We start from the raw sequence: 14,325 nt of genomic DNA, 5'->3' as shown, positions 1-14,325 counted from the left end.
TGATTGTTTTTGTGTTGTTTTTTTACCTGCCATTTATAGTGGATGTGCAGTCTATAGTTGAACGTGATAGCGATATCACATAGATATCTTTCTCACTTTTTGAGTGCTTGATTTGAAGTTTACCTGCATGGGTGATGGGATGCACTATCATTTAGTTGTTTTAGGAGCCAACTCTTTTCCTTATTTGTAACTGTTTACCCTTTGTAAAAGAATCTATGAATCCAGATTTCAATTTATGTGATTTCTGCACTCTTTGCCCTTGGATTAAGCTTCCTTTCTTTCATTCAATGGAGATTCATGTATCTTATAGTTGTGGTGTGGAAATAGGTCAATGCTTTTCCGGAGTGGTTTGGTTCAACTACTGCAGTATGTTGCCTGATTTTCTACTGTGTTTAATTTTCAAATGAAATTTCAGTAAGTTCCCTAGCTAATATGCTTGTTCCTATTAGTAACCGATTAATAAACAAAAGTGCATGTTTCAATTAAGTCTTGTGGTTGTAGCAGGGATTTCTTCATATATGAAGTTTTACACTCTTACTTGGGTTGCGTATCTATGATCAACATGGTTCCAAGTCATCTCATCGCCAACGAGCATCACCTGTACGAAAATCTTGGTCATAGCCCGTTTCTTGGTAGGCTTTCACTGGTATCTCAACTCTAAGATGCTTGGTTTCAACACTATCCCTGCAAAAGGGTAGCTTTGTTTCTCCAAGTTGTTCAAGTTCCATTGATCTTATGGATCCACTCAGGAGTCAGGTGGCTTCTACAAGCGCAAAACTCAAAAGGCTAATATTAATTTTTTTAATTGACTTAATCTATTTTTAAATTACATAACCGAACCAATAATAAAATGCAAGTAGTTTTATATTATTTTTATTAAAATTATAAATTATCGATAAAAATAATTTATACATGGATTATTATTATTTTTTATATTAATAATGTCATCTATAAATTAACTATAAAAGTATAAACAAATGAAATCATGTTGAAAATAATTAATATTTATAAATTAAAATATTATATTAATTTTTTTTAAAATAAAAATATAGAAAATAATGAAAATAATAAATAAACTATTCTGATTATTTTGAAACTTAATTTAACACATTAAAAATAATGTGTGATGATGTAAACAACTTTTTTTATAACTCTTTTAAATATATAAAAAATTAATTTTAGGATTACTTTATTATTTTATTTTTTTAAAAAAATTAATATTATCAAATTTATTGATTTTGATATATATATATATATATATATATATATATATATATATATATATATATATATATTAAAATTTTACTTTATTATCTTATAATGATGATCTTATAAATTTAAACATATTATCGCTGTATTATCCTTATAATCAATGTTTTAAATTGAAACACTTATCCATCAATTTAATATTATCAAAATTAAAATTTATTTTAAAAATCTTATCTCAAAATATCTATTTTACTGTTTACCTATATTTTAAAATTAAAATAATTATTTATTAACTTTAAATTAATTTAGATAATAAAATTATTATTCACTTTAAATTTTCAATATTATAGTTAATAATATAAACAACAACTTATTATCTTATAACATAATATTACTAAATTTATTAATGCTTTATAATTAACAATATATGCACATAATTAATTTTTAAAAAATATAAAAATATTAACATTTAAAATTAAATTAATTCTTAAAACTATAATCTAAAACCATAATGGTTTATTTATTTAGCTTTTTTTATAATTTTGAGTTAATTTTTTATTATTTTTTAGAACTCATATCAATATTTGAATGTGTTGTTTTGATAATTTTATATTAAATATATATATCTCATAATTTATATATTTATTTAATTAATTTAAATAAAGCGAGATAATAAAAATTATTGTTGACTTTAAAATTTAAATATAATTATAAATAATTAAAACAACAACTTATTATATGATAATTTTATATAATTAAAATTATTAACCATTTATAATTACATAAAAAAATTTAAATTATATTAAAATTGTTAGATTTATATATAGTTGGTAATTAATTTTTAAAATTATTATAATCAGTTTAATTATTATCTTATAATTTTAATTTTATAAACTTAGACTTATTATCTAATAATTTAATACTATTATAATTATTTTAATATTCTTAATTAAAAATTAATTTATTATTATCTGAGTTATATTATCATTTATTATCCTATAAATTTTAATATCAAAATTTGAATTTTTTTACTATTCATATATATCCTAAAATTTACATACTTATTTATCAAATTTAAATTAATTTTAATAATAACAATTATTTTTACTTTAAAAATAAAACATAATTATCATAATTAAAAAATCAGCACATTATCTAATAATTTTATTATTTTATATTCTTTTTTATAATTAATTAATATTTAATTGAATTTTTTATATAATTATTAATAATTAAAAGAACCACTTATTATTGAATAATTTAATATTAATAAAATTTTTGTTTTATATTATAGTTCATAATTATTTAATATTTTAAATGTAAATCTAATAATATGATATATGATAATTATTTTAATATTTTAATTAATATTTAAATTTATTATTTTGATAATTTATCTAAAAAATTAATTTAAATATTATCAAAATTATTAATTTTTAATAATTAACTTACATAATTATTAAATAAAATTAATCAAACTCATAAATAAAAAATTTAAATATACATCAATTTTATATGATAAATATCTAAAACTATTTTATAAAATTATTTAAATAATAAAATAATTATTCATTATAAAATTTAAAGCCACTTATAAATAGTTAAATAATATAAAGATATAATCGATAATTTCATTATTTTATTTTTTACTTTTATATATAATATAAATAAAAATTTATTTTTTAATAAATACAATATTACTCCTATTATAATTTACTAAATCCGATTATTCATTACTAAATTTGTATTAATAACATAAAAATTATATCAACATAATGAATTAATGATTATTCATTTTTTCAACTGTAATTATTTCGTAAATGATTAATTTGAATTCATCAATAGGCTTCCACATCAAAATGAAAATTCATTTCTAGAGAAAAATCCCTGAAGTTCACGAGTTTGACCCATCTCAAAAGATGGGCTATTGAACAGAACCCGGCCCATTATGTGGATATAACAAAACCCTAACCCTAGTGTTAGCTCACATATATAAGCCTGGATACTGCTTTTCTTTCCCTCTATTGTTCTGAGAAGAGGTAGCGAAGAGGCCGCAGCACTAAGCCAACTCCAACTCCCTCCATCTCGTCGTTCAGGTCTGTCTTTGTTGAACAAATTCTCGTTAGCTTAGCTAAGATATTTGATATGCCTTTTTTTTTTCTGTTGTTTAGTAATCAATCTTTTGCTGTTTAACTTTGAAAAATTTGCTGCCTGATAGCAAAAGCTGTTTGATGATTTTTTTTTTTCTGTATATTTCCCGTTAGTTTGATTTCTGATGAATATTTTATGTGTGCGCTCTTTTTGTTATTAAGGAAAGTGAAGGAGAAAATGGCAGCTTACGCAGCAATGAAGCCAGCAAAGGCCGGGTTGGAAGAACCCCAGGAGCAGATTCACAAGATCAGGATCACACTCTCTTCTAAAAACGTCAAAAACCTTGAAAAAGGTTCGTCCTTTTCCCTCTAATTTATCATATTATTATCTTGTCCTGCTACAAAGTTTAATTGGCAATATCACCCATTTTACTGTTTCTATTATTTTAGTTCTTGGTTAATTTGTTGTTCATATATTGTTATTTGCTCAACGCCCTCTTCATTAAAAATCGTCAAATTTTCCGACTTAAATTTATGTAAATAACATGGCATTTATGTTACTGATGGTATGATGTCTGTTTAATTTATAGTTTGCGCTGACCTGGTTCGTGGAGCTAAGGACAAGCGACTAAGGGTAAAGGGACCAGTGAGAATGCCCACAAAGGTTCTTCACATTACTACTAGGAAATCTCCTTGTGGTGAAGGTATGTACCAAAAGACTAAGTCATGTTTAAACTTTAATGTAATGTCATATCCTAAGAAACTGCGTGGCATACAGGGTTAAGGAAAATTCCTTTGATTTTGACCCCTTTTTTTGTTGCTATATATTACATGCATATCTGTATTTGATGTTATGAGTGTTTCTCCACTGCTATGTCGTGTTAGTAATTTGAACTTGTTGCTTAAGATAAAAGAAAATTTGTGATGTGGGACTAAAAAATTGAAAGAATGGAAATGCTTCTCTCCTTCTCGGTGAATGGAGTTTTGTGATCAGTGATGCTGCATTATGCATGCAAATTTTGTACATGGATCATAATTTTGATTCGCTTTGATACAGTACTATTGATGTCTGATATTGTCAGTTATACACCCTTGGTCTACCGTACAACTTGTCAAGCTAAATCCATCTTTTTGTCTGTTTAAGTTGGATTTTAATATGTTAGATATTTTGCTTCAGTTATGCTTGTTCTTTATCATGGTGATTTATATTAATTTTTGAGTTGCATTTTGGTATTTTGTTGTTCTTCTTACTTGATTGCTTTTTTCCTTTCAGCACTATACATGTAAAATATCATCTCACAGTTAGGCATAATCAAATCACACATGTATGCTACATCATTCATCCTTGTGCATTGGCAGTTCCTAACTTATTTTTTAAACTTTTGGTGGGAAAGTACTAGTGCCAAGGTGTGAATTGAGCATGAATTTACAAGTTTATGGGCATTTGATTTTTGATTGGTTACATTTCTATTTCACGTTCTTGGTTTTTGAAATTATTAGGGTCTTTATTGCTGTTTAGATTATGTATTATTAGAGAATGTATCACACCATGAATAATTTTTACCTTCTGTTCCTGTTTGCAGGAACCAATACATGGGACAGATTTGAGCTCCGCGTCCACAAGCGTGTTATTGACCTGTTCAGTTCCCCAGAGGTGGTCAAGCAGATTACTTCAATTACAATTGAACCTGGCGTTGAGGTGGAAGTCACCATTGCAGACTCATAAATGTTAAATGTTTTGTGCTTTACTTTTTGGCTTTATGCTGTTTATTTAGTTCTTTAGAAAACTTTTTCTCCCTATGGATCTATTTGATTGGAACACGTGCTTCAGATCTTCTGTTTGGAGGGATGCTCATAGGGTTAACTGTAGCATGTGTTTTTGTTCGATACTATTTTGAAGCTAAAGATTATGTTATGCAGAGTGACAGTTTTGCTTATTCATTCATGAAATCTTTCTTGCAAGATCCTAAAGTTTCTAGATTTAAATCGTCTTTTGTGAGGTTAAGGTACTTGGCAGATCAGAATTTGGTCGACTTTGTGATGAATTTTATTTTCATTTAGTTCATTTTCTTGGTAGAATTATTGGATTTTATAAAGTTTTGAATTACCTGCATTTCACTCTATAATTTAACAGAACAAAACTCTTATTATTATTATTATTATTATTATTATTTTGCCCTTTTCCTTCCTATTCTATCGTATCCATCTTAATATGTTTTTCGTTGGTTGCCTGCTAGTTCATTATAAATGTTTTCGTTACTAGCTTTTATAATTGGCCTTCTGAAATCATTCATTGCGTTTTCTTTTGGGGGTCAAGATTCATCACGATTCCTTTAATGATATTTTATTACACAAAGTACCTTTTAAACTCATTCCTACTAAATATTGGAAATTATATAAATTTTGATAGTCAAAGCCCTAGTTTTTAATTTTATTAATTTTATCAAATATGAATTGAACTTTAAGTTATTGGATATTTGTAGTCAAATATTCTTCAAGATATTTCAATAATCAAAGTTTGAAATTCTAATGGCTGATTCAAATCCCGAGTTTTTTATATTGAAATTTTTTTATAAATTTTACAATCGGAATAAATTTCATTGTCATAATGTTTCATTACTAGCATTAAAAAATAATGTTATTTGATCTTCTTTTGTTTTTCCTTTCAATATCATTGATGAAAATGATAAGTCCAATAAAAAAAAAGAGAACAATTTTCCATATATATATATATGTACAACTTAAATTCTTTATAGCCAGAGCTTCAATCTCCTTTCCTTGCCAGTACTGCTAGGAGCAGGAGCTTAGTCATGACTCGTGAGTTACCCTCTCCCATTACAAAATGGATTGTGTATACATTTTTTTTTTTTTTGGCTTTTGTTATGTAGGTTCAGCTTTTAGTAAGGATCCTCCATTCTACTATTGTGTTTTTTGGATCCTTTATTCTACTATTGTGTTTCTTTGTCATATTCATCTCTAGAGAGATGTTATCTTGAGGACGCTTAAAATGCTACTCTTATAGCTGCTGGTCCTTCATCGCCTAAAAGAGAATGAGATGGCAACAAGTTTAACCTCTGCATTTCCTTCGACTCGTGTGTTTACATCGATTGTTATTCAGCTTGACGACTCTAATCCTAGGGCTATTTGTTTTTGACCGGACCAAAGTTATACGTCTAGCTATTCGTATTTCGTATTCCGTATTCCCACTATGGTGGACTCCTTTGGTGAAGGATCAACTGTGGACTTATAAATGTGATGCCTCCCAGCTTCTATATTTTTAGTGAATCCATCCATCTCTGGAGAGCTTTCTTAGGCTTTAACCTCCTCTTGTGCTTCAGTGTGATGAATGCTTCCATGGTGTTCCACTAGCCAAAATGCAACCTTGAACTCTCATCTTGCATCGAATTGGAGTTTCAGGCAGGACAACAAATTTTTTGTATGTAAACAGTTATGTATACATGGAAAATAGTTTTCTCTTTACGTGGATTTGAACTATTTGGACCGAGCAAATGCGAGACTCAATGAACATACGTAGTAATATACGATGAATTTGATGGATGTGATTTGAGAAATATAGAAAGGCCCTTCACAGCATCATTTAGGAGTTACCTTCAATAGTAATGCGTGACTCAATTTGCCAGGTAACGTCCAAAGAAACTACCCAAGTCGGTCCAAAAATTTTGAAGGAGAACTGCTTCAATGAGCTTACTCTAATCAAATTACCAGTCTTCTCAATTCTTCACTTAGTGAGAACCCAGGAGAAAAATATCTACATTAATGTGAAACTGAAAGTTAAATAAATAAGAAACATTTTATCTGAACTCTTCTTTTATTTAGGGTTTGAAAGGTTTTAAGGTGTCGGGTTCGGAAATGTCCAGGCCCGATACATTCTGCAGCTAGAAATCCATCCTTAGCTTAGCAATTATTTTGCAATGCCACTTTGGGATTTGGAAAAATCAATGAGATTCTACCTCTGCAACCCCCCCCCCCCCCCAAAACACCACAAAGAAAAACAAACACCTAAACAAAGCTGTTGCATTGTTTGCATCTATGCTGACATTTGTGATGTTATTTATTATCATCTCTCTCGTAAAGCAAGGACCTCTTGCACATAAGAAAGTAGACGTCTTAAGGTAAGGTTGAGAACCCATCATTTTTCATGCTGGTTTTTCCTTTGCTTTCGGTTCCAGAAGTTATAGTACTTAACGAACTACGTTATAGATAACGAGTTGCCCCATTGAAATCTAATCGGGGCAATGAAAAGGAATGCCACATTCTGTTGACCATTGGATTAGTCTTGCCCGTTAACTATTCCACACATAATATAAAACTGGTCGTTTTTGCAACCTACTAAGCAAGATAAAATGATTCTAATTGCAAAATGCTATATCTCAAAGGTCAAAGACAATCTGCTTAAAAAGTTGAAAGAAAGTACAGGAGCTCAGAACCAAGCAAATATTTAGTGCACAAAAAATCCACTCCACCTTCCCAAATTACAACAAGACTTTGTAGAACATATGAATCATGATAAGATCTCACATCTACTATGGATTCCCAAAACTTCGCTGTGCAACATATCCAGCCTAAGCAACCAGTGTGCTGGCAGTGGTTGATTCGCTGCAAGAAAAAATTATTTGAGTTAATGATAAACCATTGAGGTGAGTCTGCCCGCTCAAAACTATAGTTCAAGTTGGAAGAAGTCAAAATAAAATAAGCTGCAGAAAAAAGGCCCACAGACTCGAGTGATTGAGCTTAATGCTTACAGATTAATAGCTACAGTTCAAATAGAAACAGTGATTTTTTTTCTTTTACCTTTTTTGTGGGTTTGGGGTGGGGGTGGGGGCTGGGGCGGGGGTGGTTGGTTTATGATTACAAATAGTAATAAGATAAACTAAAACATTTATCCCGATCAAAATACTTTGTTCAACCAAATTCAACATAAATGATACAAAAATTTGAAAAATAATAATAAGAGTTGCCAGAAAAATAAAATCAACCATGCACTGACTGGGTCTAGAAGCTATGACTGGTCATTTGAAAATAATGAGAGCAAATACGGTTAACAGAAAAGTATACAACTTACTATTTCCAGACAGGAGGTAGCTTCTTTGTCTTCTTGTAGTATCGAGCAAGCCTATGAATCCTGCTCTCAACAAGGATCAACCGGAACTTGGAATCCTTATCCTTCCTGTTCCTCTCCAAATGCTTCCTAATTGCAACAGCCTTCTTGATGAGATGATATAAATCCTCGGGAATTTCGGGTGCAAGACCTTAAAAACAAATGAGAAGTGCCTAATTAACAAATGAACTATAAATGACAAAAGCTAAATTGTAACTCAAAATTATTACGCAAAGACAAAAAAAGAAAATTAAAATTAAGTCTGAATAATTACACCGTAATTTATGATATACACTCAATCACATGAACTAAAAGTTCAGCTTATTTTGAATAAAAATTAAGTCATTAGTCATGTTCCTTGTAAAAGGATTAGCTCCCTACCCTTTGCAAAAGAAAACACTCTCAGAGGAACAACTAATCTATGCAGCCTAAACACAGCAAAATATTTTATGTAACAATATTCTGGTGAAACAAGGCATACACATACGACTAATACCATAAACCTACTTTTCTACTTATTTTCTTCTAGAAGAAAAGAAGCTACTTTCTTAAACAAATGGAATATAAATAGTAAGTGACCAAAACAATCTTACCATGAGCCTTCAGGATGCGCAAAATCTTGCTTCCGGTGACGCTCCTAACCTGAGCAATACCATGAGAATCACGGAGAATGACACCAATCTGAGAAGGAGTAAGCCCCTTCTTTGCAAATTTGCAAATATTCTCCTCAACCTGAAAACAACTAGTATTATTCCTCCTTCACAATCTAAAGTGAAATCCCACAATATCTTAACCTTAAAATAATAACAATCCCACATGATTGAAAACCTCTTAAAAATTAGCTCAAAATGGCAGCGGCGTGCGTCAACAGAGTAATGATACTGGTTACCCAAAGCTCAAAAACTAAAACGAAATCTCTAAACACAGTACTTAAAGTCTAGCTTTTTCAATACAATAAGGGAGCAATTAATTCAATGATTCACTGATACTGCGAGAAATATAGAGCTTAAAGAGTTCTACGACTAACATCTTGGGGAGAGATCTTGAGCCAACTTGGTGGAGTTCTCTTGTAAGGCAGAGCTGAAGCTGAAATACCCTTGCTGCAAGCAAGCAATGCAGATATCAAAAACTGCAATAGAGACATATTAAGAGGGAGTGGGAGATAGAGGGAGAGGGAGATACCCGCGGCTGTGCATGCGACCCATGGTGACGGCGATGAAGATTGAGCAGTCTCTGCTTGCTGGCTCAGCTTCCTATACAGCAGATCTGCAAACCCTAGATTTTCTATCCTAAGAAGTGTTTAATATATGCATGTCAGACACCAAAATGGGCCTGGTTAAAGCATAGATTACAATAGTAGGGCCAAGGTTGGGCTGCATTTACGTCCTATTTTAGGCGTTGTTTCCTTTACTATGTAGAAACACCCTAGCATAGGCCCAGCTTTTCTCTGGCATGTACAACTTCTAAAATCCAATTGTAAAAAGTCCAAGCCCACTATGTGTTAACCAACCTGATTAGATGGATTTGGACAATCATAATAATCGCGCTATGAATTTAAATTTAAAAAATAATATTTATTGCGTATTCAAATTTTATATATAGAATATCACTGTTCGACTTTATTTATATAAATAATTAATTTAATATAAAAAATATATTTTATGATAATTAAAAATTAAATATTTTTTAAAAATATTATATTTTTTAAATAAAAATTATTAATGAAAATATTTTTTATATAAATTATTAATTAGAATATATAAGATTAAATGAATTTAAATTTTATTCGGATAATAATAATTGGGTTTGAGACAGATTCAGATAATTTAGATTAAATTTTAATCGAATTCAAGACGGATTTGGATAGTGCTAATATAAATCGGATTCGGGTTCGAATAATTTAATTTTCACGAGTAATTTACGTGTTTATATTCTAAGCACAAAAAAAGTCATTCATTCCATTGATAAAAAAAAAAAATACAAACATTGAAGGAATAAATTAAAGTATTAACAAGTTGCATTTGAGTTCAAATAGAGGGAACCGGTTCAAAAGATTGTTTGATTGTAGAAATTTCCGATATGTTGATCCGCTATGAGCAATGGAAAAAGGGTTAAAAGCTAGGTTTTTAGAGATAAGAAATAATTAAGAAAAGTTTCCAAATAAGTATAGGAAGGAAGGTGGAGAATTGAATCCGAGTGTGAGTTATAAAGGTTTTTAGGCATTGTAATTTTTTTTTTTTTTTGAAATAGTTAGTTATTGTGTTAAACTAGTGGAAAAAATATATAAAAAAAAATTCTTAATTAAAGATAAAAAATAATCTACAAGTGAGAATAGAAAAATATATATAAATACCATTAAAATTTTAATAAAGCAAATTCTCATATATCATATTTTATTCTTTCGATTTCCAATCTCATTTCAAAAAAAAAAAAATTGAATTCTCAATTACTTAGAAAAGCTAGAAACTTATAATACTGTAAAATGTAGTTTCAATCTAATCTTTGTCATCAACCAATTTTAGAACATATGGATGGGCCATACATCCAAATAAGCTATTCAACATATATACTAAGAAATATGTGCACAAAATAATATTGCAATGAGAGTACTCCATTGTTCACATGGTCATATATACTAAGCTCTTGTGGGAAAAAAGGTTACTTCATCTCAAACCAGTTTTTGTAATTTGAGATTTTCTACGTACTGCAAATTAAGTAAAAATAGTCAATTACATGCGTTCTTAACTAGTAACTTAATTTTAATATATTTAAAACATGACATATAGGAAACAAATGATCAGACTAATAAGTAGTGGTAGTTTATAAGACATTTGAAATATATATAAGCAAGAGGGAGCGAAGGAGTAGGCTGATTTATGGTTACGGTTTACTTGTTTGTTTGATCAACTTGATTTTATTAACTGGGATGGGCTCAACTTTTCTCTTGGACTTTACATTTTAATCATTTGTTTCTAGTATTTGCTCAATTGAACTAGGTTACTACAACTTTAATGTACATATTGTTTTTTAAGAAAAAAGAAATAGTGAAGGAGCATGAAGAGAAATTTTATAAAATAAATAGTTATTTTGTTTACTCTTTTGCAAACAACCTTTGTTAATAATTATAGGCTCGACAGCTTGGGCACTTAACTTTTAATGAAGCGATCTCGTGGATTGGCCAAATGTGATACTTGAATAGTGGCTCGATTCGATGGGTTGATCGTTGATCTGTGATTGGTTTCGTATAAATCCCTCCATATTTAATCTTGATGAAGGGAACCAATAAAATATAAGAAAATGGTCAGGGATGCATTCGATTCCCCGGCGGAGACCTTCCGATACTCAAATTAGATCGAGAGTATTTTAAGATTTATTAATATGAAGAGAAAGTAAATAATAATAAAGCATTAAAGAGAAGACACATTGGATGCCTCGGCGGAGACCCTCCGATGCTCAAATTAGATCGAGAGTATTTTGAGATTTATTAATATGAAGAGTGTAACGACCCGGAAACCGATACCCCTCTGTAACGGTCCGAACCGCTACCGGCGCTAGAATCCAGATCGGCTTAAGGCCGCCGGGACCCGTAGCAAGCCTAACATACATCCTATCACCTGGTCAAATCCCATACATGATCAAAACTTTAACATAAAAACTGTAATATATGATGTATAAACCGAGCTTGACCTGTATGCGACATAACTGGGAACATAAAGAACCCCCCTACTAGAGCCCTCATCAAAACTCTAGCTGGGTCAACATAACATACATCAAGCTGGGATTACATCCGAAGAACTAGAACCTAACCTGTGCATGCATCAGACCACAAACATAAGACCTCCACTAGGGTCCTCATCAAATACTCTAGCATGGTAAACAACACATGCCACAAGTTCAGTTCAAACACAACTCAACATTAAACCATAACATACATCATGTACTAAACCGGGACTAACCAAGTCTTAGGGCCAAGCACAGTACTAATTCATTACTCTACTATACTTGCATTACATTACATTGTCTTATCTTACAATCCATTATATCAATTTATAATACATGTCCACACTAAAAGTACTAATCTATTACATTAACAAGACTTTTACCCTTGACGTCTTCCTGGCCTACCTCTGACCTGCAAAACTGGGGTTAGGGGAGAGGGGTGAGCTAAAAAGCCCAGTGAGTAGAAACAGAAAAACAGTTCATTAATTATATGCTTTCATGAAATGCGTCACAGCACAAACATTTCACATAACGGATGGACATGACCACCAAAACTCCCTCTGTCTGTAACATATCATGGTGCCCGGCCCTTTGGGCTCCTCAGGACTTCATTATGTCCGGCCCTCAATGGGGCTCCTCAGGACTTCATTAACATAACATATCTAGGGCTATTGGGGTCGCCTTAGTCCATCCACATCAACAGTAAATAATGCAATGCGTCATATTCGTGTAACTAGTGCAATCAACCTATTACATATAAACATGATGCATGAACATGCTTTAGGCATTTGCTTTCTTAAAGTAAAAGATTAAGTTTAGTTCTACTCACCTCTGGCAGACGTTGGACTGACTCTGCAACTGCTAACTCTGATGGCCTCCTCGGTCCCTCAGGTCCAATCCTACACAGGTGGACTCGAATGAGGTGCCAAACACACTCTAAATAACTCATAAACAACTACCCAAAAACCCCTCTAAACATCACTTAAACATGCATAGAAAACAACCATGAAAGGGCTGGACAGGGCACTTTCGGCGGCACTTTCGGCGGCCGAATGTCCCTTCCAGAGTCGAAAGCCATGCAGGTTCGGGGGCACCTTCGGCGGCCAAACCCTCTCTCCAGATCCGAAAGTCAGGCACTTTCGGCGGCCGAACCCTCTCTCCAGATCCGAAAGTCAGGCACTTTCGGCGGCCGAACATCACCTTCGGCGGCCGAAAGTCTGCTCTAGATCCGAAACATAACTTTCGGGGGCAAGGTTAGGCGGTCAAACCATGCATCCACAGGCAGGTTCGGCAGCCGAAACTACCTTCGGCGGCCGAACCTGAGTTCATCAGAACTCAGCCTCTCGTGCATACCAGCCTCCAAAACCTTACCAAACACCCCAAACAAGCACCCAACCTTTTAAAAACACGCATAAACCCTTAACCATGCACAAAGGAGCTTAGACAAGCTTAAACAAGCTTAAACTCCAACAAAGAACATCATAAAGCATACATAAATAGCTTATGACCCACATAAGCCAAAACCATCAAAACTACTGAAAACCTCACTTGCTCTCTCTCAATCATGCATACACTCTCCCACATGCATAAAGGAGCATAAACTAACATAAACTCCTCAACACAAACATCACATAACATACATTGGGTATAAAATCCACAAAAACCCTAACATGCATATCTATCCACACTCAACCATCAAAACTTCATTAAACTTACTTAAAACTTCATTAAAACACAAGGAAAGCAAGGATCTACACTTACCTCTTGAAGATCGAGGGGTGGTGTGATCCCTAACTCGGAGGTGGGGAGGATCCAAGCTCCAAAAGCCTCCAAGCTCCCAAAACTCCTATTTAAGCTTCAAAACTTCAAAATAAGGGTAGAACTCATGAAAACTTGAGGGATGGGTAGAGAAAGCATGAAAACGACCAAAGGAGTATAAAAACTCACCTGAGCTCGAGAATGGGGAGAAAACTCGCCCATTTTCGATCTGAGGGCTCTTTATAGGTGGCCTGGTCAAAGACCTTCGGCAGCCTAACGTGCCCCCTAAACTCATGCATGTTCGGCGGCCGAACTTGAGGTTCGCTCAAACAAAGCTTTCGGAGGCCAAAAGCGCTCCCAAAACCTTCCCATGTTCGGCGGCCGAACTTCACTTTCGGCGGCCGAACCTGGCAAATGCCTCCTTGATCT

General features: G+C 32.1%; 2 protein-coding genes across 2 annotated transcripts; one reads left to right on the top strand and one right to left on the bottom strand.

Annotated features, from left to right (window-relative positions):
* Positions 1-3,150: 3,150 nt before the first annotated feature.
* LOC110630817 (40S ribosomal protein S20-1) lies at positions 3,151-5,240 on the top strand. Its single transcript, XM_021778410.2, has 4 exons — positions 3,151-3,305; positions 3,522-3,652; positions 3,890-4,003; positions 4,883-5,240. Exons 2-4 carry the CDS (start codon positions 3,538-3,540, stop codon positions 5,023-5,025), a joined length of 372 nt encoding a protein of 123 aa, XP_021634102.1. The 5' UTR covers positions 3,151-3,305; positions 3,522-3,537; the 3' UTR covers positions 5,026-5,240.
* A 2,424-nt stretch (positions 5,241-7,664) lies between these two features.
* LOC110599785 (40S ribosomal protein S13) lies at positions 7,665-9,754 on the bottom strand. Its single transcript, XM_043950077.1, has 5 exons — positions 9,601-9,754; positions 9,446-9,518; positions 9,012-9,150; positions 8,383-8,569; positions 7,665-7,916 (listed from the first exon to the last, which is right to left on the bottom strand). Exons 1-5 carry the CDS (start codon positions 9,621-9,623, stop codon positions 7,883-7,885), a joined length of 456 nt encoding a protein of 151 aa, XP_043806012.1. The 5' UTR covers positions 9,624-9,754; the 3' UTR covers positions 7,665-7,882.
* Between the last annotated feature and the right edge of the window lie 4,571 nt (positions 9,755-14,325).

Source organism: Manihot esculenta, chromosome 14 (genome assembly GCF_001659605.2).
Source record: "Manihot esculenta cultivar AM560-2 chromosome 14, M.esculenta_v8, whole genome shotgun sequence".
NCBI classification, from domain to species: domain Eukaryota; kingdom Viridiplantae; phylum Streptophyta; class Magnoliopsida; order Malpighiales; family Euphorbiaceae; genus Manihot; species Manihot esculenta.
The sequence above is the reverse complement of the archived record's forward strand: the minus strand, read 5'-3'. Positions and strand labels throughout refer to the sequence as shown.